Source organism: Passer montanus, unplaced genomic scaffold (genome assembly GCF_014805655.1).
Source record: "Passer montanus isolate IOZ18808 unplaced genomic scaffold, ASM1480565v1 scaffold61, whole genome shotgun sequence".
Lineage (NCBI taxonomy): Eukaryota > Metazoa > Chordata > Aves > Passeriformes > Passeridae > Passer > Passer montanus.
Window position 1 is genome coordinate 3946728 of NW_024371149.1, and position 24922 is coordinate 3971649.

At 44.5% G+C, this 24922-nt stretch overlaps 2 protein-coding genes and 1 long non-coding RNA gene across 3 annotated transcripts in view; 1 reads left to right on the plus strand and 2 right to left on the minus strand.

Moving 5' to 3' along the window:
* The window catches only part of LOC120510944, a 30984-nt gene extending 11508 nt beyond the window's left edge, over positions 1-19476 (plus strand). The window contains exon 3 of the long non-coding RNA XR_005629632.1: positions 18340-19476. This is a non-coding gene — a long non-coding RNA (uncharacterized LOC120510944). The remainder of the gene's footprint in view (positions 1-18339) is intronic.
* LOC120510941 (neurotrypsin-like) lies at positions 118-15301 on the minus strand. Its single transcript, XM_039727357.1, has 15 exons — positions 14522-15301; positions 12445-12490; positions 10990-11226; positions 9600-9723; positions 8714-8889; positions 8242-8389; positions 7206-7384; positions 6669-6810; positions 5450-5652; positions 4328-4469; positions 3878-4083; positions 3242-3320; positions 2886-3008; positions 2095-2375; positions 118-561 (listed from the first exon to the last, which is right to left on the minus strand). The coding sequence occupies exons 1-15, from the start codon at positions 14627-14629 to the stop codon at positions 251-253; spliced, it is 2505 nt and encodes an 834-aa protein (XP_039583291.1). The 5' UTR covers positions 14630-15301; the 3' UTR covers positions 118-250.
* On the minus strand, positions 18697-21320 carry CHCHD1 (coiled-coil-helix-coiled-coil-helix domain containing 1). The gene is made up of 3 exons (XM_039727360.1): positions 21124-21320; positions 20606-20724; positions 18697-19503 (listed from the first exon to the last, which is right to left on the minus strand). The coding sequence occupies exons 1-3, from the start codon at positions 21263-21265 to the stop codon at positions 19393-19395; spliced, it is 372 nt and encodes a 123-aa protein (XP_039583294.1). The 5' UTR covers positions 21266-21320; the 3' UTR covers positions 18697-19392.
* Positions 21321-24922: the final 3602 nt, after the last annotated feature.

Sequence of the window (24922 nt, forward strand, 5' to 3'; positions counted from 1 at the left end):
TATTTAGAGCAACATATACTGATCATTGTTACCACTGTGCACCTGCTTTCTCTGCTTACAGATTACAGACTAAAGTGAAACCAAAAACTTTAAAGAATCAGTCATAACTCTTTTCCTTCCAATTCTACATTAAAATCTTTTGCCAATGTCCAATGTCAAAATCTCCATCAGTCACAGACCAGAAGCCACAGCCTTCTGCTGCTGCAGGGCAAAAGGACCACGTGCTGAAATTCCAAGGGCTCAGTCATTTTCATTTCAGCTTGGTCACTTTCTTGATCCAGGGTACGAATTTGCTGACCTTTGTGTACACACCGGGCGAATCCTTCCGACCACAGCCATACCCCCAGGAAGTGATGCCCAAAATGATCCAGCGTCCATTTGATCTCTGACACATGAGTGGCCCTCCACTGTCACCCTGACAGCTGTCCACCCGTTTATCTTCAGAGAGGTTCCCAGCACAAATCATGCGGTTGGTGAACTTCCGCCCGTAACGAGCCTCACAGTCTTCCCGTGGGAGAAGGGGCACCACCCCCTGCAGCAGGGTTCTGGAATAGGACTTCCCTGGAATAAAACAGACCAGCCAGACTGATTCACATACAGGCAACAGTAGTGACCTGGTGCAACAGTGCAACCAGACACCTACACATTTCTTGTCAAGTCTGCAGCACAGAAATAGGCTGAGCTCAGCATCTCTGAAACCACAAGAACTTCAGAAAACAGTGAGGCCAAGCCAGACCACAAAAAAAGAGCTCTAAGATCAAAGATGTGGGGAAGAGGGTTGTAGAAAAAGGTTAGATCAAAGGATGAGTCTTACTCCTGAGTCTGTCAACAAGTAACTTGAACCTTGTTCAATTTATCTCACCTCTCCAAATCTCAATTTCCTCCTCAGTAAAGCAAGGACAGTGTTTTCTCAAGAAAATAAATGTAGTAGTATATGTTAAGTGCTCAGTCCTCAGAGAAGTTTTAGAAGATGTTTCAGAGGCATTCAAATATTATTCAAAGGGAATTCCCTTCATCTTTGGCCAGACTTGAGTTTATTTGATCCCATCTCTTTATTAGCCCAGGGTTGCTCAGAACATAAGGCTAATATGCTATATTAGAGTATGACCTCTCTGTGCCCAAGGTTTATGTAAGTTCACAAGGTAGTAGGTAACTGCTCCTCATTGAGAAAGCAGCGTTTGGTGCGTGGGAAGGATTCTAGCCACTAAGCTCCAGTACAACTTAAGGTAGTTACATGGCTAAGTTGCTCCTTGATCCACCCCAAACATCCTGAAGTGACACGTGCAACTGGCACAACTGGACTCCAAAGGCAGATATGTACTTGCAGTTAAAAGCTGCGGTAATAGCTGGGGAAACAGCTGAGGAGGACGGGCAAGTCCAAAATCAGCAGATGAGCTCCTGGGGCTTTTGGCAGGAAACCTTTCTAAACGTATGGCTTTTCTCCAGTCATAGCAGCCCCAGAAAGGCCTCCATGCTCCCTTTTATCTAGGAAGCTTCACTTCACATATGCTCAAAGGGGACAGGTCCAGGCTGTCTTGAACCCAGGGCAGAAACCAGACTCAGAGTCCATCTGTCCTTGCAGAAATACACATGGAGATTAAGCAAAGTAGTCCAAGAGAGATTTATCACTGAGAGCTCCTTCTATCTCTAAGCTCTCACTTCACTTTGACAGTACCATGAAGAAGGCAGGCCATGGAAACATGGAGGCCTCTCACAGGCTTGGTATAGCAGCTCTGCACAGGCTGCTCCCTTAGGGGTCTACTGTGGGCAAACACATGTGTAGAAATGGGAAGAAAGAGAGGACTGTGGCCAGATGGCAGCATTGGTCTCTCCCACAGCTTCAGAGGGATGCTATGGAAACCAAAGCTTTCACCAATTTTGAGCAGACTCAATAAGACTCAAAATCAGATGAAAATGCAATAGCACAAAACCCAGCTCATCTTCCTATTCTTCCTATTCCGTAGCACCATGTACTGGCACAGACAATGGGAGCAGTGAGAACATAGCCTTGAATTGACATAAATTAATTGCCCATATAGGCTTCTGAAGGCAAACTTCCTCACCTCTCTTGCCTCTCAAAGCCCCACCACTCACCTGTGTCTCCCCAGCCAGAGATGATGCAGGCTTGCCTGTTGATGTCAGACCTCTCTCTCCTGTCAGGCAGGCAGACGGGCAGAACGTGGTGATTGAAGGAGAGACAGTGCCCTTCTCTGCCCCGCATCCGGACCAGGGCTATGTCATTATCATTGCTGCCAGCCCAGTAGTTCCTGTGGAGGACAATCCGCTCCACAGGCAGCTCCCTCTCAAACTCATCCTTCACACCTGTGTGGTAATCGCCCACGCGCAGGAGGTAGCGCCGCACATCAGCACCAAACCTGGAGAAAATCACACTCAAGATCTCAATACTCCTGCTAAAGGAAAGCAGACTTACACAAGTCTCAGTTGCTATGAGACTGAACCACATCCTTACACCACAGTGGTAAAACAATTCCAGCTGCAGGACTGTGGGACCTCTTTAGCAGATTTGGTGTCCCAAATCACTGTCTACCAGGCACAGAGCTTTTGTTCTGATAAAAATTATTAATATAGTTGCAACAGGCTTGTGAACCGACCTGTTCACAATTCCTTAAAGCACTTAAAATGTCAAAATGCTGTTTCCCTTTACGCTGTAAAGCCTCAGAGTTAAGAGGCCAGGTGTAAGCAGTGAGGGAAAAAGCAAGTATGTACTGAGTTGTCTCCATAAGTACCCCAAGATCACACATCATAACCTGAAGATCTTTAGAAACTTTGCTCGTGTAGTTCCACTGGGCTAGGAGGATAAATTTGTATGAGGTTATCTTGTCCATCATTGAGTATTCCTTGGGGCTCCCCACTCCCAAACACACCTTTTGAAGCAGTGGGCTGCAGTCACCACCCAGCAGCTGCTGATCAGCGTTGCTCCGCACAGCAGACGAGTATCTCGACGAAAACCCTTCAGCCGCAGTGAGGCCTGCCATGGCCAACTGCCTCTGAAGAACAAATGGGAATAAGTGGTCTCACACACCTGGGGGCCATTTTCCTCTTTTCCCATCCACTGTCTCATCTGAGCTCAGCTGGCTTGCATTCTTCCCTAGATACTGGTTTAAACCAAGTTCAAAAATCACCAGTGAAAATGCATTAATGTAGTCAGCATCTGCCAAGCTATTTCCAGAGCCTGAAGGAAAGCTGGAACCAGTCTGACTCAGCAATTACAAAGTAGTACCTCAGAGACTTGTTTCCACCTATGATCCTTTTCTTGCGACGATGAAGCAGGCGCATCCCACACACACCAGACTCTGGACCTGCATGGCAAAGTTAGAGCCGCTGGGTAGGGACCTTCACCTTAAGTATCAGCATTGCTGTCACAGAGCCAAATGCCATTCAGCTTCTCTGAGGGCATTAATCCTCAAGGTAATTGACTGTGTTGTGCTGTGCCTATGGAATTCATAGAACATTTGATCCCCCAGGTTTCCTTAATTTCACTGGAGGTGATTACCTGAAGTCTCTGTAGTCTCACGCCAAGAGCGGGACCTATACTTATACTTCCTCAGTACTCTAAACCCCAAAGGTTGCTTATGGGTGCTGTTCTAAGGAAGTATATGGTGACTTGGCTGTGGGGAAATTCTGCAGTCTCAAAGGCCTGACATGGGTGGAGCTCCTCAGACTAATTTGGAACACTCTGTGCTTCTAAGAAGATACATTGAAAACAAGAAAAACATAGGAGGTGCAGGACAGGACATGCTTATTTTGTAGGTTAAGTTTCAGCCGAAGACAAGAATGACAGGGAAAAACCACAAAAGCATGCAGAAATTCTAAACCAGAGCTCCAGATTCCTGCATAGAAGAAATGGGAATGTCACCTGTTCTCCTGATATCTTGGATCTTTTCTTCCACATAGTCACAGATCACCCCAGCATCCTCACTGTGCCAGCAGCTGTGAATCCTGGTGTCAGGTGTGGCACATTGCCCCAGGGTGTGCTCCATGCCACTGCATTCTATGTTGTCCAGATGGATGGGCCCATGGCCTTCACCAAAATAAGCCATTGCCCTGGCTTTTGCTGTACCACTGCAATTAGAGAGAAGGTGGCTAATCTGCAGTGAGCAGGAGCCAAGTGAACCTGAGGCACCAGTGCATTTTAAGTGGAATAATATTTATGTGTCACTCCACACACAGACAGTAGTAGAATGAGAAGAGCAACCTACTCCCTCAAGCATATCTGGCTGTTCCAAAACTAAGCCCCCAGAAACAAGTCCAGAAGTGCTCCTGAGAGCTGTTTCTGCCTGGAAGATGCCTGTAGCACAGCTCTTACCTAAATCCCAGTTGCCTGCAAACCACTGCAGCATCTCTGTCTGTCCAGTCATCGTCACAGACACTGCCCCACTGCCCGTTCAGCAATACCTCAACCCGGCCCTCCTTGCTGCTCTCTCCATCCACCAGCCGCACGGGAGGCCCTGAAGGACAAAACACATGGGCTGCTGCAATCCAAATAACCAGAGGGGTCAGGTGTCCAGAACTTGGGTTCTATGGAAAATTATTAATCCCAGATATCAGTAAGCTTAAAACAAAAAGAAAAAAAAAAGGGGGGGGGGGAAGAAAAAAAAAGAAAGAAGTGTGTCTATATGAAGACATTTTACCTCTGTGCTGAATCAGAAGACTATATACATACTAATTTATTTAATACATACTGGAAATCATAAGTGGATCATACTCTGAAAGCTGAGTAAAGAGAAGAACAAGAACAGAAAGAAAGTTATTAACTCCTAAGCCAAGAGTTAGACAAGCTTAAACATGCCTGGGAAAAAAATCCATTGAATTGTAAAACTACTACATGATTCTAAGCAAGAGAAAGGTTCTACATCCAGGAAAAACAAAAATGTTGGATGCCAACTATTTCACTAACAAATGTCTGACAAACTGGAAAGTCTCCTGTAGTAAGGAAAGGGGAGAGCGTGAGGCATTATATAAATTAAGAAATTATACTAACTTGAAATACTTTCACAATTTGAATTAGAATTTTGCCATCCACACAAAGGAGTGCAAACAGCAACCCTTTGCATCTGAAATCCTCCTGTCTTGGCAAGATGTGGCACTAATGTAACCACACCCAAGTTTCCTAAAAGGTCTAGTTGAAGGGTTCCCTTGAGCAATGGCACACAAAGGCAGCCACTGTCCCTCAGACCCTGAGGTTTGTTTCAGAGACTGCCAATAAAACTCTCTCCAGTTTCCATTTATATGCTGGTCTGATAGTAGGTCTGGTGGAGCCACAGATTTGTGGTTCTGCCCCAACTCAGCCAGGGCTCATTCCTCCTCAAAAAGCATACTTCTTGTTGAAACAGCACAGGGAAAACTCCCACATCTGCCAGAGCTTCCAAGGGAATAGACCAGAAGGTGAAACTTTCCCACTGTTCAGGGCAAGAGCAAGGTGAGTTACCCAGGCTGCCATCCATGACCGTGTTGCTTTCTGGGGAACAGCGGACTCCCAGATCCTCAGCATGGGAGCAGTCATGCTGCCCCCAGTTGCTGTGGGGACAGTCCAGGAGAGACAGCTCTGTCCCCACACATGCCACATCATCCAGTAAGATGAAGCCTTGGCCAGCAGCATAGTCTCCTTCAGAGGCCAGAGCAGCAGGACCACTAGAGGAAGGAAACAGAAAATAACATTGAAACTCTAAGTGCCACAGAAGGACCAAAGCTCAGATCCAAAGAGAAACTCCCCCACTTAACCATGGTACTGGTGGCCTCCTGACCTAAACCACTCAGTGGACACAGAGTGTGACAACCAAGCACCCTCACATCCCGCCAGCTTCGGTTTTCAGAGGGGCCTCTCAGACCAGTCCATTTTCTCGTGTTTGGTCAAAGGCACGGTCAAAAGCACAGAGGGCCAGCAGAGGCTGCTTTGCAGTTATAGCAGGTACATCAGTTTGAGGAGGGGCTGGCAGGAGGCGTCAAAAATGTTGACATTTAAGTAATTCTACTTCTTTTTATAGGAAACAGCTACCTGGAATTGAACTGCAGAAAGCTGCAAACTTTGAGGCTCTAAAAGATAGTATGTAGCTGAACTCAAAGGAAATAATGTATTACAGTCTTTCTTTCATCTATAAAGTTGAAATTTTAAAAGACCCTAATCATGTTAAAAAAATCCACATAACCCCATTTTACTAGCTCAAAGCCAAGAGTATCCTGATTTTAAATCTTTCCCAAACTCCTACCTGAAGGGATGACAGCTCAGCAATGGGCTGAAAATCCCTATTACTACTCTTTTTTGCCCTAATGGTCTTTGTTCAGCTATTGAGGGTGATACATTTGGAGCAGATAGGTGATATCCTTTTACTGACAGAGCAGAAGTGACACCTGCAAAATTAAGGAGCATTAAAAAAGATTCTTGGACTTTGCTGAGGGGTTCATATGGACAGTATTAAGCCTGTTATCTGCTTTCAAAACAGGCTGAGGCAAGAAATTATAGATTTATTTTTGCCCTTTGGAAAGGATGTGGATACCTATTAATCTTTTTTTCCTAAGTTGCATAATGGTAATAAGCCTTCTAACAAAGACAGCGTTGAAGGATTAAGATCCAGCCTATCCCAGTGAAGGGTGATGGAATCTAATCCTTGAAATTAGGAAGCACAGACACTGCACACTCTCAGTCATACCTGAAGCCCAGCTGCCTGCAGACCACTTGGGCGCCGAGGTCTGTCCAGCCATCGTCGCACACCGTGCCCCAGTCTCCATTGTAGTAAACTTCCACCCTGCCTTCGCTGGGGCTGCGGCCGCCAGCCAGCCGGACCGTGCCCTCTGCAGGGGGTGGGAGAAGGAAGGGGCAGCCCTCAGCAGGGGAGAAAAGAAACAGCCTGTGCACCACGGCTAGGTCTCTGTACCCCCCACGAGTGAAAGAAACAAAAGAGACAGATGTCTGTGGGTACTCAAAATACAAACATCACTTCCAAACACACCCATCTGTCAAGGGAGGATTCATTTCAGCCTTTCCACACTACCTGAGCAAAACCGTAGGAACATCACCAAGTCTGCCTCTGATCCATTCCCTTACTCTCTGCCTCCACATCCAGCAGCCCTTATGGCAGCCATATATGGAAGCTGTTCAGGATCCTGAAGCAGGGCCTTACCTGCTGAGCAAGCTGAGTAATGTGGAGGTGAGACCGACTGCATCTGACAGAGCTGTACATCTGTACCTGTGAAAGGGTCACAGGAGACCCCAGCATCTTCAATGTGGTCACAGTTTTGCTGTCCCCAGTCACTCTTCTTGCACTGATCAAGGGAGAGTTCATTCCCTGAGCACTGCACTTCATCCAGCAGGATTGGGCCAGATCCCTGTCCATAGTGAGCCCATGACAAGGCTTTTGGAGTCCCACTGTAAACATTACAGACATGTATGCTCAGTAAGGAAGGCCACAGTCTTGTGTGCTCAGATTCTGCCTTGCACAGGGACTCTCCTATGCTGGGTCATTATCTTCCCATAGATCATCTGTATTTTTGACACAGTGGAGTTGCCAACTGTTAAGTGAAATACATTATTGGAAAGTTTGTAATGAGCCCTTCCAGCAAATAACAAAAATGTTACTACAACACAAACAGTTCAGACTTCTGCAGACAATGATGTAACATCAGTCTCAGTTACAATCTTATAACAGGCAAAACTCCTAAAGATTGAGGGATCTCAAATTTGAACAATCTATTTTAAATAATCCTGTACTGATGTGATTTTCAAGAATGCTCAGTATACAACAGCTCCCATGTTAAGCATTGAATGGTACACAGAAGAATGAGGTGGTTTCTCTTGCTTTCCTGTCTGAAGAGGATAAGGGCAGCCAGTGAAACTAGATGTGTTTAAACTTAACCAAGTAAGCAGCTGCAGTTCACATATGGAAATCACCATTACAAGTTGTCATTGAGCCCAACAAGGTTTGTATCAGGACGTATGCAAAAATGATGAACAAGGGTAAACACAAACAATCTTGAGTCAGGAATGTACCTTTTTTTTCTTTTTTTTTTTTTTTACACAGCACAAATCCATAACATTGAAAATAATGGGGGTACAAAATCCCTTCATAGGATGATCAGTCCAGAATCATGTTTCCCAGAGTTTCTGTATATCTCCTACAGGAAGGGCTGTGAAGGGCAGTAAAGGGACAATGAAGGGACACGCTCTCATGTTCTTCATTCTGCCTACTTCTACTACTGCTCCATGACATACAGCAAGGAAATTACCTGAGTCCCAGCTGTCTACAGACTACTTCAGCATCCCGGTCGTCCCACTGATCATCACAGATGGTTCCCCACTTGCCATCATGGTAAACCTCCACTCGCCCTTCAAAGCTCTCCTTCCCCCCAACTATACGAAGTGGGGCACCTACACCTGTGCTTCAAGAAAGGGAAAGAGAGCACAACAGAACAAGACAGAGACAAAGCACATCCAGCAGTTTAGGGTGTAGAATCATTCTCTAGCTAGAGGAGCTCTCGTGATGCTCTCTTATCACATCCTCCCTTCTAGACCCCCACAAGTACCCATGACTGCAGCCCCTGAGTGGGGTACTGCTGGTCCAGAGCTGTCTCCTTAATTGACTGCTGTAGTGACCAGGAGTTTTCTGCCTGCAGACAAAAACCTGGCTTGATAAAAAGGGGATGTGGTCATAAGCATCAGCCGTCTTTGGGAGATTGAGATCTTTCCCTGGAGATTTACCTTCTGGAGGAACACAGGTTACCACAGCACTCCCCTGGTTACAAGGTCCTGACAGAGCTTCCTGATAGCCACACTGCAGCAGGGCTTCCTCATCTCCATGGCAGTTTGCTGACTGCAGGTGCAGGGGAACAGGCCATGGTCCAGAATGACTCTTCTTCCCAGCTGTGCCAATCTCACTGGTACAGAGGATGCAACAGAGCAATGAAATGCCACAGCATGGCTTCATTTACAAGTTCCTTCCACTGTTGTGACTCTCCAGTCCAGTTGTGGCATTTCACATCCTGGTGTGCCCAGTTAATTGGAAGTGCATAAAGGGGTGCCCATTTACAATCTAATGGGAAAGCACAAGCAAGCACACAGCACTTCCTAATCCTTTTATGTGCCCACCTACGGCAGAGGAGTTGGTGTAGTCAGAAATGGCACTCTTGTTTGAAAGCAATGAACAAACCCATCAATAGACTCAAACACCAAACTATCTGAATCACCTTCCCTCTCTGTGGACCTTATCTCCTTGCTGTTTGGAAGTTTGAATGTCCAAATCCCAGATACCCAGAGAGTTCATACTCCTAAAATTTCTGTTAGAGCACTAAAGTAACGCCAGCTGATGATCATAAAAAGGGAATGTGATCTCACAGCTCAGTCTTCACAGCCTGGAGCATAAAGCAGAAACTATTGTTTGAAAAAATTCTTGCAAATGCTGATTGGGTTGGGGATAGCCACAGAAAGAAAACAGTACAAAAGGACCCTGGTAAGTGGGAAATCATACCACAAAACAAACTCCTTTCTGCCAGCCAACACACTGTGCCAGAGGGACTGTAACCACAGAGGCTGCTCTTTCAAAAGTCACATGAGTATGTACCTCTGACAACCAGACTGAGGTTCCCACCTGAGACCAAGTTGCCTGCAGACAACACTGGCATCCCAGTCAGTCCAGTGGTCAGCACAGATGGTACCCCAGAGTCCATTGAAGTACAGCTCCACACTACTGTCTTCAGCCAACCGCACAGCACCTTCCAAAGGAGAAAAAAAACCAACCAAAAACCAGCTGCTATCTGCTGATAGAAGGTTCAGACCAGCAAGTCTTGGACTTTGCAAGTAGCTGAGCTGAACTGCACTTGGCTTCTTTCATCCCTGTTTTACCTGTGCTGGCACTAAAGTGATGTGCATGAAAGGGTGTGGGATGTGCACGTTCCCAGTTCCAGCAATGGCTGCTTGGGAGGATGGTTGTTATTATGATCTTTTCAAATCCATGGTAACACCAGCAGGAAATTTGGCTTCTGCAAAAGCTCTTGGATTCTCCTTCTGTGGAATGGGGATGATTTTACATGCTGTCTTCAAAGGGTGTGTGTAAATCTATCTAATTACTTCTGAAACTCCACTGATCTATTTCCATCAACTGCTTCACCTGCATGACTCTGTTGCTACAGTGAGATGTTCAGTAACAACAGATGAATCCTCTTTAAATTCTCTAAGAAAAGGAAGTGCCAGTGTAAATACCCTTTCAATTCCCAGCCCACTAAAAATTTTACCACTGTTTAGAAAGGACATCTCCTCACTCAGTTATTTACTTGCAGAAGTACACACCTGTCTGCAGCACCTCACTGCAGGCACACAGCACCACTGCACTTATATTCTTCCCTTTAATGAAGCCATCTTTGAAAGCACATCCACTAGCAAGGGAAAAGACTGTCAATTCATTTATTAAACTGTTCTGCAAAATGCAGGAAAAGCAAGGAAGGTCAGAAAACAGGATATTTTCAAAAATGCTGCACAGCAGCCAATCCATTGAGAGAGCTCAGCTCCTTGCTTGCCTCAAAGTAAACAGTAGTCCTTCTGCCAGCACTGAGGAAATTTAACACAAGCCAATGACCTGCCTTGCCACAGAAGATTTTATATTAAAGAAGTTTATATTTGAACTGCTACACTTACATCAGAGGAATGCTCTGATGTGGACCATAAAGGGGCAGAAGTGGGTTGTTTTCTACATAACTGAAACTGTTTCCAAAGTGGCATAAGTTAGCAGTAGAAAAAAAAAGAAGTCTCCTTGTATGAGAATAAAACATCTATACAAGGCATTACAGCTACAGCAGCTTAAATCCACCCCCTACTATATACAGACGTTCTTCTCCCACACAGGCTAGCCTCTAGTATTAATTATTTCAACAATTTGGAACAGTCTTTGTACAGTGCTTTTTTCACAGGGTGTTCCACCTGCCCCTTGCAAGTCTGTGCAGCACACACGGCTGGCTTGAGCCCTGAGGCAGCACAGCCCTTACCTTGGTTACAGTCACAGTTGGCCCAGCCAATGGCCCCTGACACAAGCCTGTAGAAGCACCAGGGCGTTGTTCCCCCGTCTGGGTTCCTGCAGAAGTTGTGGTCCCCCAGGCCGCGGTCTGGGTACTGCTGAATGTAATCAGGGAACTCTGCCCAGCTGAGACACTGTGCCCCGGCCTCGGTGACCGCCAGCGAGCCGTTGTAGTACCCGAGAGGGCCCACAGCACACACGCTGGGCGCTGGGCACAGGAAGGGAGGGTTAGCATCACCTAAGGCACCACACCAAAGCTCAGACAACATGGGACACAACATGGTTATGAGAAATACCCCTGGTGTCTGCAGTCTCAGCTGCTGCTTGCTTGATTCAAACTCTATCGCTCTTCAAGGTGCTGCTCAAAGAATATTCATAATACTCACTGTCTAAACCACAAATTGATCTGAACCAATGAACTGACTAGACAGACCTTTGAAGAGTGTTAACTTAGGGCCCAAACATGAAAATTTGAACTGGTTCCCATTACTGTACATGCAATATATGTACTCACTTTGGAGCAGAACTGTACAAAGCAGGAAGGTGGGAAATGACACTGTATTTCATTGCATGTATGTTCCCTAATACACATGAGCAGATCACTGACTTATCTGAGCTTGGCTAATATATTGGAAGAGAAAGGGAATTTATTTTGTGGGAAGTGCAGGTACCAATGTTTCAGTGCCCATGTAAAATATCCAGTGTAGAAATACCCAATAATTAATTTATTATGGTCCTTCACAAAGGAGAAAACTCTCCATTCATGGCACTGAAATAACGAAGTGGGAAAAAAACACCCAGGTTTTGTGGACTTTATAGAGTCCATAACATGGGAAGGATAGACTGAGAAAGAGACTTTTACAGCTCTATTCACTAAGTAAACAGAAAGAAGCCAACACTTTCAGAAAACCCTTCTGCACCTGGGGCAAAGAGCAAGGGTACAAAGTAATTTTGCATCATGGCATTTGCCTTCTAGCCACAGTCAGGCCCAGAGGGGGTAAGTGACAGCTGAAGGTCAAATGCAAGGCGCAAAAATGAGAAGCAGTTGGAAGTCAATGCCTGGCAAACAAATCATATGTGTGGCATCAATTGGGACCCTCAGAGAGGGTGTCTGAGAATTCAGTAGTTATTAGAGCAGAGAAAAGGTAAGCATGCAAAAAAGAACAAGGCAAAGGAAGAGATTAAATGAAAAGAACATGTGGGAGGAGCAGGGAGCTGCAAGAGCATTCAACATGAAGGAACAGATGTAGTCTGGCAATGTTGGTGAAGGAGATAAACAGGCATTGGGACAAGAGAAAAGATTGAAGAAGTGATGAAAAGAAAGGAAGAAGGCCAGGTAGCAGTGGTTCATCGTGCCTATGGTCTCAGATCACCACTGGAGGAAAGAGCCTGCCCAATGACTGAATTAATAACTTCTTGTTCTTACCTGCACTCTGCAAGTGGTTTTGGTTGGGCTTGGATCCCAGGAAAGCCTGGGAAAAGAAACAGCAAAAGCAGAGATGATTATCCAATGAAATAAACATGGGCATGTCCTAAAAGCAGCTCAGCTTCAGGCAAACACACCCCAGTAACCAGTCTCTCCCCTGGTCTCCCCATTGCTCCTCTTCAAATACAATCATAGCTCGGTCCACTTGCAACAAAATGAATAGCTGCTGGCCTGCAGAGATTTACTCTTGATCTAAGCACTGCATTACTGGGCTCTGCTTGTTTTTTTATCAACAGAGTCGGAAGTCTGAGTGATATGCCTATGTAAAGGAAATCTAGAAGAAAATCATTATTATCAGTAAGAAAAATAATAACTACTCATTCTCTCACTGTTTATAGGGCAAGTCATCTACAGCTATAGTAGCAGATATTTCTCTACTTGAGTGACAGGATGATGCCCTGAGAATACCTGTTAAAATGGTAATAAACATCCATGTATAAAGTGGGAAACATCCAAGGAAGAAAATCCAAGGCCTTTTGAGGATTTTGTTTTTAATACTTGAAAATATGATATGGCCTATGGTGTTATTATCGAAATGGGGTTAAAAAGCCAAGACCAAAAAATATGAAACAAAGTCCTCAGAATTCTAGCATCCTGTCTGGCCCCAAAACTGCATTTCCTCTTACAGGCAGGTCTTTTTGTGGTTGTAATGGGACTGTAGGCTGACAGATAGAGATCTCCACTCAACATCGCTACATGATGGGCAAGCAAGTATAAGACCTTCACAGACTCAGAGTGAAAAGAAGAAACTGTACATGCTTCTGCTAGCTCCTTGTAGTTTAATTTGTTTCAAAACATTCTAAATGAACATTTCTAATACTTTAATATGAAGAAAGAGTTGTAATTCACAGAGCAGAGATGTGCAGCTAAAGGATACTAGCTATTGGTAATGGTTGTGGTTTTCTTCATTTTGCTTCTCTCAGTTTCACCTCTTCCTGGAAAATAGGAACAGTTAAATTTGGAATTAAACCAAATCCACTTCTGGAATTAGCAGAGGTAATTCCCACAGAAGCCTGACAAGAACAACACCTATTCATGTCAGATATAATTTTCAAATCAAGCTTATGAATATGATCCAGAAGGTGCTGACAACCATGGCCAACCTCCAGCATCACTTCCCAGAAGTCAGAATGGATACTGCATATGGAAGACGAACTCCTGACACGGTTCAGTAGTAGCAGATCAGATCTCAGGTTCATATGTGAAAGAGATACACAGAAAAACCCTTTTCAGGCAAAAAATTCATCTATCTGCATGTATCAGGCTGTTGCAAGCCCACATAAGGGTTTCTGGACCAACTACACTGAAGGACTTACCTGAGGATCTGAAAGCTATTTGCAGAGAGTAGAAAGTGAGCTAAGCTGTACTTTTGTGACTGCACCACAATCCAGGTCCCTCAGTCCCTAGCTTTTAGTGCACACCTGCAGACACATGTAAGCCTGCCAGTGATACAAGGATGGGTCAGACTAATAACAGGATATATATGAGAGACTGAACCTGCTCTTCTTGGACCATAAACAAAAGTACTTCAATCCAAGTAATTAACTTCCCTTCTAATGAAAAATTAGTTTCTGTCAGTTTCTGTAGCAGCTTCCAAAATACCCCAACGCTGACCATCGCCACCAATTAAATTCAGTGCAAACAGCCTATGCTGCAGGCATTGTCCCAGGTCTGTGCAGCTATAAATCATCTGTCCACAAGCAAGAGAGACAATCAGCAAAGAACAGAAATAAAGGATCTTTCCTGCCAAGGTCACCGCAGTGCCTGAGAAACACTGGAAACCCAAGCCAAAGCATCTGCAAGCCCTTGTGTATTCTGCTTTCCTGGTTTATTTCTTTTTCTGAAGTTATATGCACAATGAAACAAATCTCTCCCCAAGCCCCCAGTCCTTCCCAGAGACCACAGCTGCCTAAATGCTCTAAGAAACATATTTAAGTAATAACAAGATCCACTTACAGTGAGGATATTAAAAGAGCCATGTGACTTACAAGCAGATAGAAAACCAACCTTTTCTTACCTCCACACATCTGAGACAGGATAGCAAACTTGAGAGCTCTACCAGGAGCCCGAGTATTTTGGAGATTTCCATCCCTCGTACAAAGTGAGCAGAAGGTTCTTCAGGCATCACATTCTCGTTCAGCTGCCAGGCTCTGCTTTCCCACGCTAGCCGCTCCGCACCGGGGGGAGCGGGCTGCCTTTGCCATTTCTGCGCAGGGAAAGGGATGTGAGGAAAGGGATCAAAGTTCCCCGCAGCATCTTAGAATTTCACTTTCCCGTTCCTCTCCCCATCTCTTCTCATTAATTCTTCTCTTCAGAAAGGGGAAGAAGAGAGGAGAGAAATAAGGGAACAGAACGTGTCCCCGAATTTCGCTAGCACACTGGAAGACGGGCGGAGGCGAGCACAAGCGGTGGGGCACAGCCCTCAGCCCTCTCCTCACGCCGCTGTCCCCTCCTCTCCACAGCCTCCCGTGCTCCAGGTACGCGCTGCTCGCAGCGCCAGCCTCCGCCTCCCCGCCCCTTGTGCCCGGCGGCGGGGCCAGCGCCCGCTCCGCTCCTCTCCTGCAAGGCTCCTTCCCCAGCTCCTTTCCCCCTCTTCCCAAGGCACAGAGGCTGCAGCACGGCAAGGAGCTGGGGCTGCGTCCTATTGCAAAGCCCCCAGCAACAACTGGGAAAGGCAACGGCGTGTGCGCGTACATTTGCCAGAGATTAGACTTCTTGGAAGGAATCTGGACTTTATCCCCCCCACCGCTGCCTCCTCGATTAGCAGCTTGCAGCTTCCCGAGGTCAGCTCTCCTCAGATTTGAACCCAGGTAAATGGGACCCAGCAAACTCTGCATTAAGCAGCTTCCAGATCTCCCCCGGAAAATCCACAGGTGGCACAGCCCTCTCCAGGGTGCTCCCAATTTTCAGCCCTGTGTCTTGCCATCATGGGTATTGCCACCACAGAACTTTGCCATCAAGCGTCTCCTTGACCTTGGGCTATATTTTTTCTCAATTGGCTAGGATGCTTTCCAGAGGGTTAATCATTATTGTATTACCATGAACAATCCCACCCCATGGGGGTTTTTAGTGTTTTCAACTTGCTGGTCCTTCATAGGAATTAGGTTTCAAGGCTACAAGCTGTAAATACTGCTAAATCTAAGAAGGCAATTTGTTAATTTGAAGCTGTTCAGTCTTGGAAATACTTTTTTACACATTCCTTGTGCTGCTTCTCTGCTCAGTCTAATGGGCATTTCTTATATTCTGATTTTGGAGCAATGAACTCGTGGTGTTCTACAGCATGAAACATGAAGGTCACCTTTAGAAATGAGCTCACTTCTGGCCAAGTCTGCTGAGTAGCACTTCCAAAGACACCTTCAGCATAAAAACAAGGAACAGGCTGCTAAAAATCTACTGACTTGACAAAAAGCCTCTTTTCTTTCTTCCTTCACTTTTGCCCATTACTCACTTCAAGTGACAGTTTTGTGTTGCCTCATCCTCAGTCACTCATCAAAGGCAAGGAAATTTCTCTCCGTGCTGGATCTTTTACAGGAGTCACTAAGTGGTAAAAAGAAGCTGTTTCTGGAGTGGATTTGGCCAAGAATTACACTCAGTTAATTAGGAGCAAATCTCCTCTATCCTCATAGTCAGGGAGGCAGACGATCAGGGCAGCAGGGGATGGAAATAGCTTAGATACTACATCCCACTAAACTCTCAGGCAGCAGTAGCACAAAGGAGCAGAACAAAATAAAAATATGGGACTGTGTTAGAACCACTTCCTCCACTGAACACACAAGGAAAGGACATACTGGAAACAAGAACAGAAATTCTATTAGCATTCAGAGAAACTAGCTCCTTACTAGAGGCTGTTGATGCTCATTCAGAACTCCATCCCATGAGAGTCTCCCTGTTCAGGCCTCTGACACACAGGGTTTAACACCTCTAGCAGAAGCCTGCACTGGATTTCTCTCATGCTACCTTCTAAGTTGCTTCCCTGTCAAGGCAAAGTCTTCCTTAAAAAAGTGATTTAATAGATAAAAGGAATTTTAAAGGAAACACAGACCACTACACCAAAAGCAACAGAAGTCCAAGCCTGTATTCGCTTTCTGGAAGAATAATGAACTGGGAAGATACAGTGGGTTTTGCAGTTGTCTCCTCTCTGGCAGGTACTGTTTTGGAACCATTTCCTTCTTACCAAGAGTCCCCTAGTTTTTCTCACACACGTAATGACATTCCTTGAGAGAGGTGGATCTCAGATTCTCAAAAGCCTCTCATGACTACTCTCCAAGGTGGAGAGGAAGACCTAAAAGGGAATTATACCAATATAACTATAGCAGTTTAGATCAGTAATGTATCTACAGATAAGGTAAAACATTCTAAACTTTCTTGTATAGGGAAATTTGAAGTAGCTGTAAAAATCTAAATCTACTGTTTAACAGTAGTCCTTCTCACCCCATATATGCATAGTTCTATTACAGGAAGTCTATGATTCCCCACAGAGTCTGTCTTGATTTTGCCAATTTTTCTGTACCGACCCTTCTGAACAAGAAATGCCATCTTGTAAAATGTCCCTGGCTCTCTGGAATTCAACCTATTTCTCCTGAACTGGCAGGACAACTGTTCATCAGGACCAGCTGAAATATTAATGCCACCTCCACAATGAAAGCCTAAAAGGAGTAGTTAACAGCAATCATAGCCAGAGCTGGTATAATAGTCAAGCTATAAGGTACAGGAATAAGATCAAGGAATTCCAGCAGATCTGCTTAAATCCTGTAAATCCGACTTAGGAGGGTAGAACAGCTAGTCAGCTTTTGTTTAATTCTTTCCTCACCACGCAATCGCATACAGGTCTCTGCAGCAACATTCTTAACCAGTGTGTTCCACACCAGAACATTTTTCCTTATCCCCCAGCAACAGCATCATGAGGTGGTACAAACCCCAAGTCAGAAAGAACAGCGTTGTTCCCTGTGGGTACACACATGAACTATTAATGGAGTGACCCTCAATAGGAGCATGTCACAAAATGCATTTAAACACTAATACAAGCTTAATGGTGAGAGGCAGAAAATGGCCAGCAGCTGAAATTGCCAAGGACAATCAGTAACTGGAGGGTTTTTGGTTACAACAAAAGCAAAAGAATTGCTCAAGTATTTGTAAAGGGAGCACTGTAAAACCTGGGTGCACCTGAAAAGCATGGCTTACTTCCTCTCAAACAAAATGATTGGAAAACCTTAGCATAGTAATTTCAAGCTTATAGTAGACATATAAAAGGTTAGACAAAACCCCAAACAACTGAATTTGTGAAGCTCACCATGAAGCAGTGCAATGCAAAAACAGCTGTTCAGATTAGAGGGAGCTGTGCAAAATTTCAAAAGTAAAAATAGAAAAAGGTATTAAGTGTCTCTGTTACAGCCTCTTATATAAGACTGCTCCTCACAGACACTAGAATTTGGTACATTCAGCACAGGTGCTATCTTAAGAGATGCATAAAACTTTTATTCCAAGTTTTAATATGAAGAAAAATCACCATCAACAGAGGTGAATCAGTTCCTCACTCCCAATCTAGTTTATATCCTCCAGAAACGAAGGAACAGCAAATAGCATTAATTTTAACAATGTCTTCTGGACAGAAAACGCACAATTCCACAGAACCAAAGTGCTTTCCTGAACTCAGATGTGGATATTGTGTTCTTGCTGACCCCAAGTCCTCTAAAAGACCCAATTATGTCATAATACCAACAAAAGAATAAGCTACCCTGGATTATCCACTAATGAGCCACTGTAATTAACCACTAAGAGAATGTTGCTTCAGTAACTTGAAAGCCTGCACCTGACTAAAATTTTTGTGATGAACAGGTATCAGCCTGGGGCTCCAGAGGACTCAGCTCCAGCAAACTCTACAGCCACCCATGGGTAACCACACAGTATGTGAGTGCCTGACTCTCCTCTTATTCTGCTTCTACACACCCAAAAGAATTACTGATATAAATGGTTCTAACATCAGTTCTCCAAGACACTGCATTTTTCAACCCAATCAGGTACTGTTCCCAAGAACCGGCCTGCAGTTTTGTGGCACTGCAGTGGAAACCACCCCTCTCTCCCCACAATCAAAACTAGAAATGAATTAAATTATTTCAATTATCAATCCCTGCTTTAACTTTCTCTCCCCCTTTTAGTTTGTTTTTTTTTTTTTACCAAAAAACAATGAAAAAATTTTGTTGTAGATTGAGTTGCCCAAGTCAAACACCAGTCTTGCTTTATTACAGTACAGACAAAATAATCAAACTTATGTGGCACCATACTTGTCCCACCTGCAAATCACAAGCTAAATCACAAGCTTCCATGTTAAAGTTATATTTGATACTTACCAATGTATTATGTAGGAACAAGGTATTTTGCTGGAGATTTTTTGTAAATTTTACAGCCTTTTTTTTACAGCAGTGGAAATTCAAAAAATTTCAAGAGGCACCAGATTGTGAATACACTCATGTAAGAGTATGAACCATCATACCATCAATTACTACTATCATTACTAATTTTAGCTTGGCTCAGTGTTTGAGCCCAAACACATTCTGACAGCAGCTCCAGAGCTGGGCAAGAAGCTTGCACGTGGAGAAGTCATGCCCTGTTAGGAAATGCATTTACATGAATGCCTAGAAGGTTTTATTTAACAGGACCTGGGTAGGCAAGCTGAACAACACACCGCAGAAATCCTAACACTGCAAGACCCAAGAGTCTCGTGAACAGAATCAGCTGATACTCAAGATGGGTGGTTTTTGTCCTGGAATCAAAAGCAGGGTCAAGATCCATGCACCACTTGAATCAAAAAATCACTTAACTCGACTTTCCTTTTTTTTGACCAAGACCCCAACGTTAATTGCTTGTCCACAGTCTCTTTCATAAAGTACATTATACGTAACGTGTGATCTGAGGAAACCTCTTCAGGAGCTTGTTCACTTTGCTTGAAGGCAAATTTCCCTTGGATGACAGGGTGTCCTCATTTTGATTCTTGCGCTCTTTCTGAAAGAGAAAAGAAAAACTCAAAATATTTACCGCTGTTTATTTGCAGAGTTGACGATCATTCCCAGAGACTATTACTAATTGTACAGGGATGTTTCTTTTAGAAAAATGCTGTTTCTTTAAGGAACACTTACCATAGCTCTTGGCTCAATAATCACAAGCTGATGACCTTTAAATGACACCAATTAATGACTGGCATCTTGTGAAGATTATATCCTTCCATATTCTTAGTTAACAATGACATAAACTTCTGGTAACAACCCCGATTTTTTCTTTTTACTTTCTGTTATATTTTGTCTTTGTTTGCTTCTTTGTCATCTACCAAATAAACTGTGAATAATTTTTTACTTATGCTGTCAAACAGCAACAGTAAATAACTATTTAAATGACAACACTGTTACTGAAAGAAAATGGAAACCTGAAACCAGTTTAAGGACAAGTTTAGTACATATACTTACCTTTAGTCTATTTTGAAAATTATTTTATTTCAAGCTTATAATATAGTATTATTATAATATGTTAATACATAATATCAGAAACCTCTAATTTTCAAGCAATATGAAATTTATTCTTCAAAAATGTCTGGCCCTCAAAGTCAGAAACAGGTTGGAAAAGACCTCCAAGATTGAGTCCAACCTTTGACCAATGGCCACCTTGCCAACTAGACCATGGCACTGACATGTCCAGTCATTTACTGAATGCCACCAGGGATGGTGACCAGCACCTCCCAGGCCAGCCTGTTCCAATGCTTCTGTCCCCTTTTAGTAAAAAAGTTCTTCCTGATGTCCAGCCTGAACCTCTCCTGGCACAGCTCAAGGTTATGTCCTCTTGTCACATCACCAGTTGCCTGGGACAAAAGGCTGACCCCCATCTGATAATTGTAAAAAGCAATAAGGTCTCCCTTGAGCCTCTTTTCCAGACTAAACAACCCCAGCTACGTCAGCCCCTCCGTGTAGGAGCCTCTAGATCCTTCACCAGTTTTCATGGCTCTTAGTTGCTCAAATGGGTCACAATCAAATTCTTACTCGCACACAAAAAATGACTGGAGGCTTTCTCCTTCCCTACTACTAGCCTTTAGGAACATAAAAGAGGCCTTAATTACTTCTGCCTTTGCCACGCAGTCATAGAACATCCTGATCTCCTCGGCACAGGGCGCGTCGTTGAAGTCATTCTGTTTCCAGCAGGCCATCATTACTGACATCTCCGTAATGCACGTTGCCTCTAGAAGGGAAAGACACAAGCAGGCATCTCAGGTGTTTGGGATTTCATGCAAACAGCCCCCACAGTGCATAAAGCTCCAAAGAAATTGGGAAAATGCCTAACTGAAAATCCCAGCTTTGCTTTGGGCAGAGAAGTTGCTGCTAACAGAAAGCAAATCGCTGCAGCCATCCAGCATCTGACTGAATTTTTAAGGTAAAGGCAATGCTACGATGCAGCGTGTCTGACTCACATACGACCCAAACTCAGGGTTGCAGAGTGAGGAAGCGATCCTGCCCACAGAAGGAATTCCATGGCCCAGCCCGGCGCTCCCCTCTCGCCCTGCGGAGCACAAGGCGCCGCCGAGCTCTGCCGGCAGCGCGGCCCCTCCCGGGCCACCGCTCCCCGCCGCCGGCAGCTCACCTGTCGACTGCTCCCGGCGGTTCGCCACCTTGTCGGCCAGCGCCAGTGTCCGGGGCGGGCGGAGCGCCGGGGGCCGCTTCTTGTTCCGCCACTGCCCCGACACCCAGCGCGTCACCCAGGCCGGGTACGCGGGCGCCGCCATGTCCGCGCGGGGCCTGAGGCGCAGCCGCCTGCCCGCCCCTGCCCCCCGCCGGGCCAAGGACGGCACCGAGCAACGCCCCTCAGCTTCCGCACGGCCCGGCAGCCTGCCGCCCACAGCTCCTTCCGCGGCAAAAACAGCGAAGGAAGGAGCTAACCCTCCTCATGATTGGCTCAAGTAATTCAGATGGGATTAAAGGAGTCGCAGAATGGGCGAGGCTCGAAAGGATCACAGTGGGTCATCTGTGCTCAAGCAGGGTCCCAGAGCACATTGCAGGATTGCATCCAGACGCTCATGGAGTATCTCCAACGAGGGAGGCTCCAGAGCCTCTCTGGGCTGTTCCAGTGCTCGGTCACCTGCACACTAAAGCTATTATTCGTGTTCAGGTGGAATTTCCTGTGCATCAGCTTCTGCCCATTGCCTCTTGTCCTGTTGCGCAGCACCACAGAGAAGAGCCTGGATCCCTCCATCCCTTTGATGCTCTCCCCTCAGATACTACAGACATGGATGAGGTCCCTCTCACTTGTCTCTTCTCCAGTTCTTCTGCAGCTGTATGGAAACTCTTGGTGCTTTAAACTCTCATCACTTAGCCCTTCATTTCCATCCATTACTGCTGGATCTCCCCTGTTCCTACTGTTCCTTCCAAGAAGATACTGAAACTGCTGCTTCCAAAATGGTAGCATTGTTCCCACAGCCTCAGTGGTGGAAACACCTCTCATTCCCAGAAGTTTCTTCCCTAGGTCCTGGAATCTGGCAGGTTCAGGAGTGCTTATGTCCCCAGCAGAAAAAGGCAGGCAGTACAGAAGGCACAGGAGCATTCCAAGGGCTGGGATACAAACAAGTCTCTGCACAGCAGGAGGGACAAGGTAGATGCACAAAACTGAGGAGTTAGACACTGAACACTGGGGACACAAAGCACTCAGATCCTTGTCATGGAGCAGTTCCTGAATATGCCATTTTACCACTGTATCAGGAACAGCTGAAGTCCTCTGACCATATTCAGAAGACTAAATCAAAAATGCTTTTCTTTGCAATTTTTTTTCCCACAGGAGACTGATTTGGATTAAAAAATATTCAACCTCCTAGATATAAAACCCAAAGCACACCCCTTTGCCTAGTCAAGAAGTTAGAGACTTCAGAAATTCTGTTAACTTGAGCTAAACATCACCAAACCTATACCACACTATTCTCAATATGGTTACTAGAATTTACTGCATCTGCTAGCAATAAATCCTGGTATATCCAATTATATAATTATTTTTGTGTTACTTTTAAAATAGTATATACTTAGAGTCCAAATTAAAGAGTATAAGAAGACATGTTTAAGTAAACAAAATATATTATTTTCAGTTTTCTTCTGGTAGTGCATTTTCATCTCTTAAGGTCCAAATTCAAACACTTTCTGGAAATTCTGAAATATTTTGGTAAGCAGGATGTTTCTCTATTCCCATTTTTTTCTGAAAAGACAGGAAACAAGCTCTGAGCTTGACTACCAGTAGAGAAGGAAGAAAACAGGCTGACACCTTCAAATTAGGCCAGAGGGCTTGCACTGTACAACTCTGAACAACAGACTTTAAAAATCCCAGACAGGGACATGAAATACATTTCAGTATTCCCATTCATGTGAGGTTCAGCTATTCTTGGTTCTGCCTCTTCTAGCTACCCTTCCTACCCTACTGCTAGCTACCCACCTTTCCCTGCTGCATTTGCCCCCTGCAATGTCTAACTAGATGGGCAAGAAACAGTAACAAGGAAAGACAAACGTACTGGGATATAAAAGCTGAACTGCACTCCCTGTAAATCAGCCTCCCTTTTTCCAAATTATATTAGTTAATGGTGGCAGCACCTTCAGGTCCTTTCACCTTCAAAAGCTGATCTCTCATTTAAGTAATTGCAAGAAAAATGAGGTGGGGGAGGAGGGGAGGCTAGGAAAGAGAAAGGCAAACTACACAAGGAGAATTGTAATAGCTTCCTGTAAGTTACTGCTGTCTGCAATAGAACTAATTTTTTGGCATCAGTCCCGTATTGGAGCCTCAGCATAAGAGATTCCCAGTCAGACAGAATAAGGTACATGATGGTGTCTGCACACACCATGCAGAGATGTCCGTAGCAGGACACAGTTTTATTATTAAACAGTATTTTTTAATATTACACATTAATTTTAAGGAAGAATGCAGAACTACAAAAAGGCTGTGTTATTGAATAGCCAAATGTCTCTACAGCCTGTATTTTGTACAGCTGATAGCACCAAGTCACTAAAGGGTGGGACAGAAGTGCTGACTTTATAGGGACACTCAGAAACTAAATTCCCTCAACAGTGAACCCCAGAGATGTTTTACTGTGAATCTTGAATGTACAACTATAAAAACCATGTAAAACTTTAGCTTTCACTAATTAGCATTTACAATATTTTTCTTGTATCGACACATCTAAAGCTGAATCCTAGCTTGTGTTTCAGCTGGTCAAAACCAAAATGAACCATAGAGTTTAAACTACTAATATTAGATTTGAAAGGAATATATATCACAACTGAATAAGGGTCACATATGATGCTACAGTAAATGCTATGCCACAATTAAAAGCAATGCTAGCAATGCTGTGATAAAATACATCCTTTAAAATGACACTGCTTTCTTAAATACCTCTTTAAGAGATGAGAAATTACATCATGTATTCTTTACTTTCTGGTGTAGTTATTAAAATGTCCAGACACTATCTAAAAATCAGTTAAGGGATGAGGCTAAGAAATCTGTTGTATTGGCAGAAAAGAATAGAGTTGATATCCGTGTCCTTTTGACTGCCTGGATCCAGCTTTCAGGTAAATTCCACTATATTCATACAAACTTATCCTGAATGCACCATACCAGTTCATAATGCCCTCACCAACCACACTTGATTCTCCTCTCTCTCACCCTGACCTCCTTAAACTAACTTAATTAGAGGTGCCTTAAAATGTAAAGCACTTCCACTTCAACTTTAGCAATGAAAGCAACCAGTTTGCTAAGATTCCAGGTGGGTCAGACTTAACTCCTGCCTGCTGAGCTATTGTGTTTGGACTGTATTAGTACTTAATGCTCTTATCAGCACAGTGTATTCATGCACTCACAACTGGATGTGTCACACCCCATCCCAACTCCCACACCAACCCTTATCCTGTGCTATCTCAAGCAGATCAGCTGCCCTGCATTTTCCTGTCAGCCTGAGTAGTTCTGAGCTGCCATCCCTAATCCCCAGGATCTAGGAAACTCAGCCCATTTCCACTGCAAATTACCTGTGCCTCCTTATTTGCTCAGAGATGCCACAAAGTATTATCATCTGTTCTGATCCATTCCAAGATCCCCAGAACCATCTCTAGCTGAGACATTGCACATTAAATGGGTCTTTTCTGCAGTAAAAAATGTATTTAACAGCACACAAATGAAGATGATAGTGGTGTCAGAGTTCTGGAACAAATCCTGTAGCTCCACTCCTCTCTATCCTTCCTAATCCCTCTGCAGGGCCATAGATCTCTCACTGCCAGCTCTGAGACAATGGACCATAAAGAGAAGTACAGTTTGTTAAAGCCTGATGTAGGCTTTGGCTCAGTTGGTCATATCACTAAAAGGATTTTATCTCTGATTAATTTCAGCCTGTCAGTAGAGGTCTCTGGTCTCTAGGCAG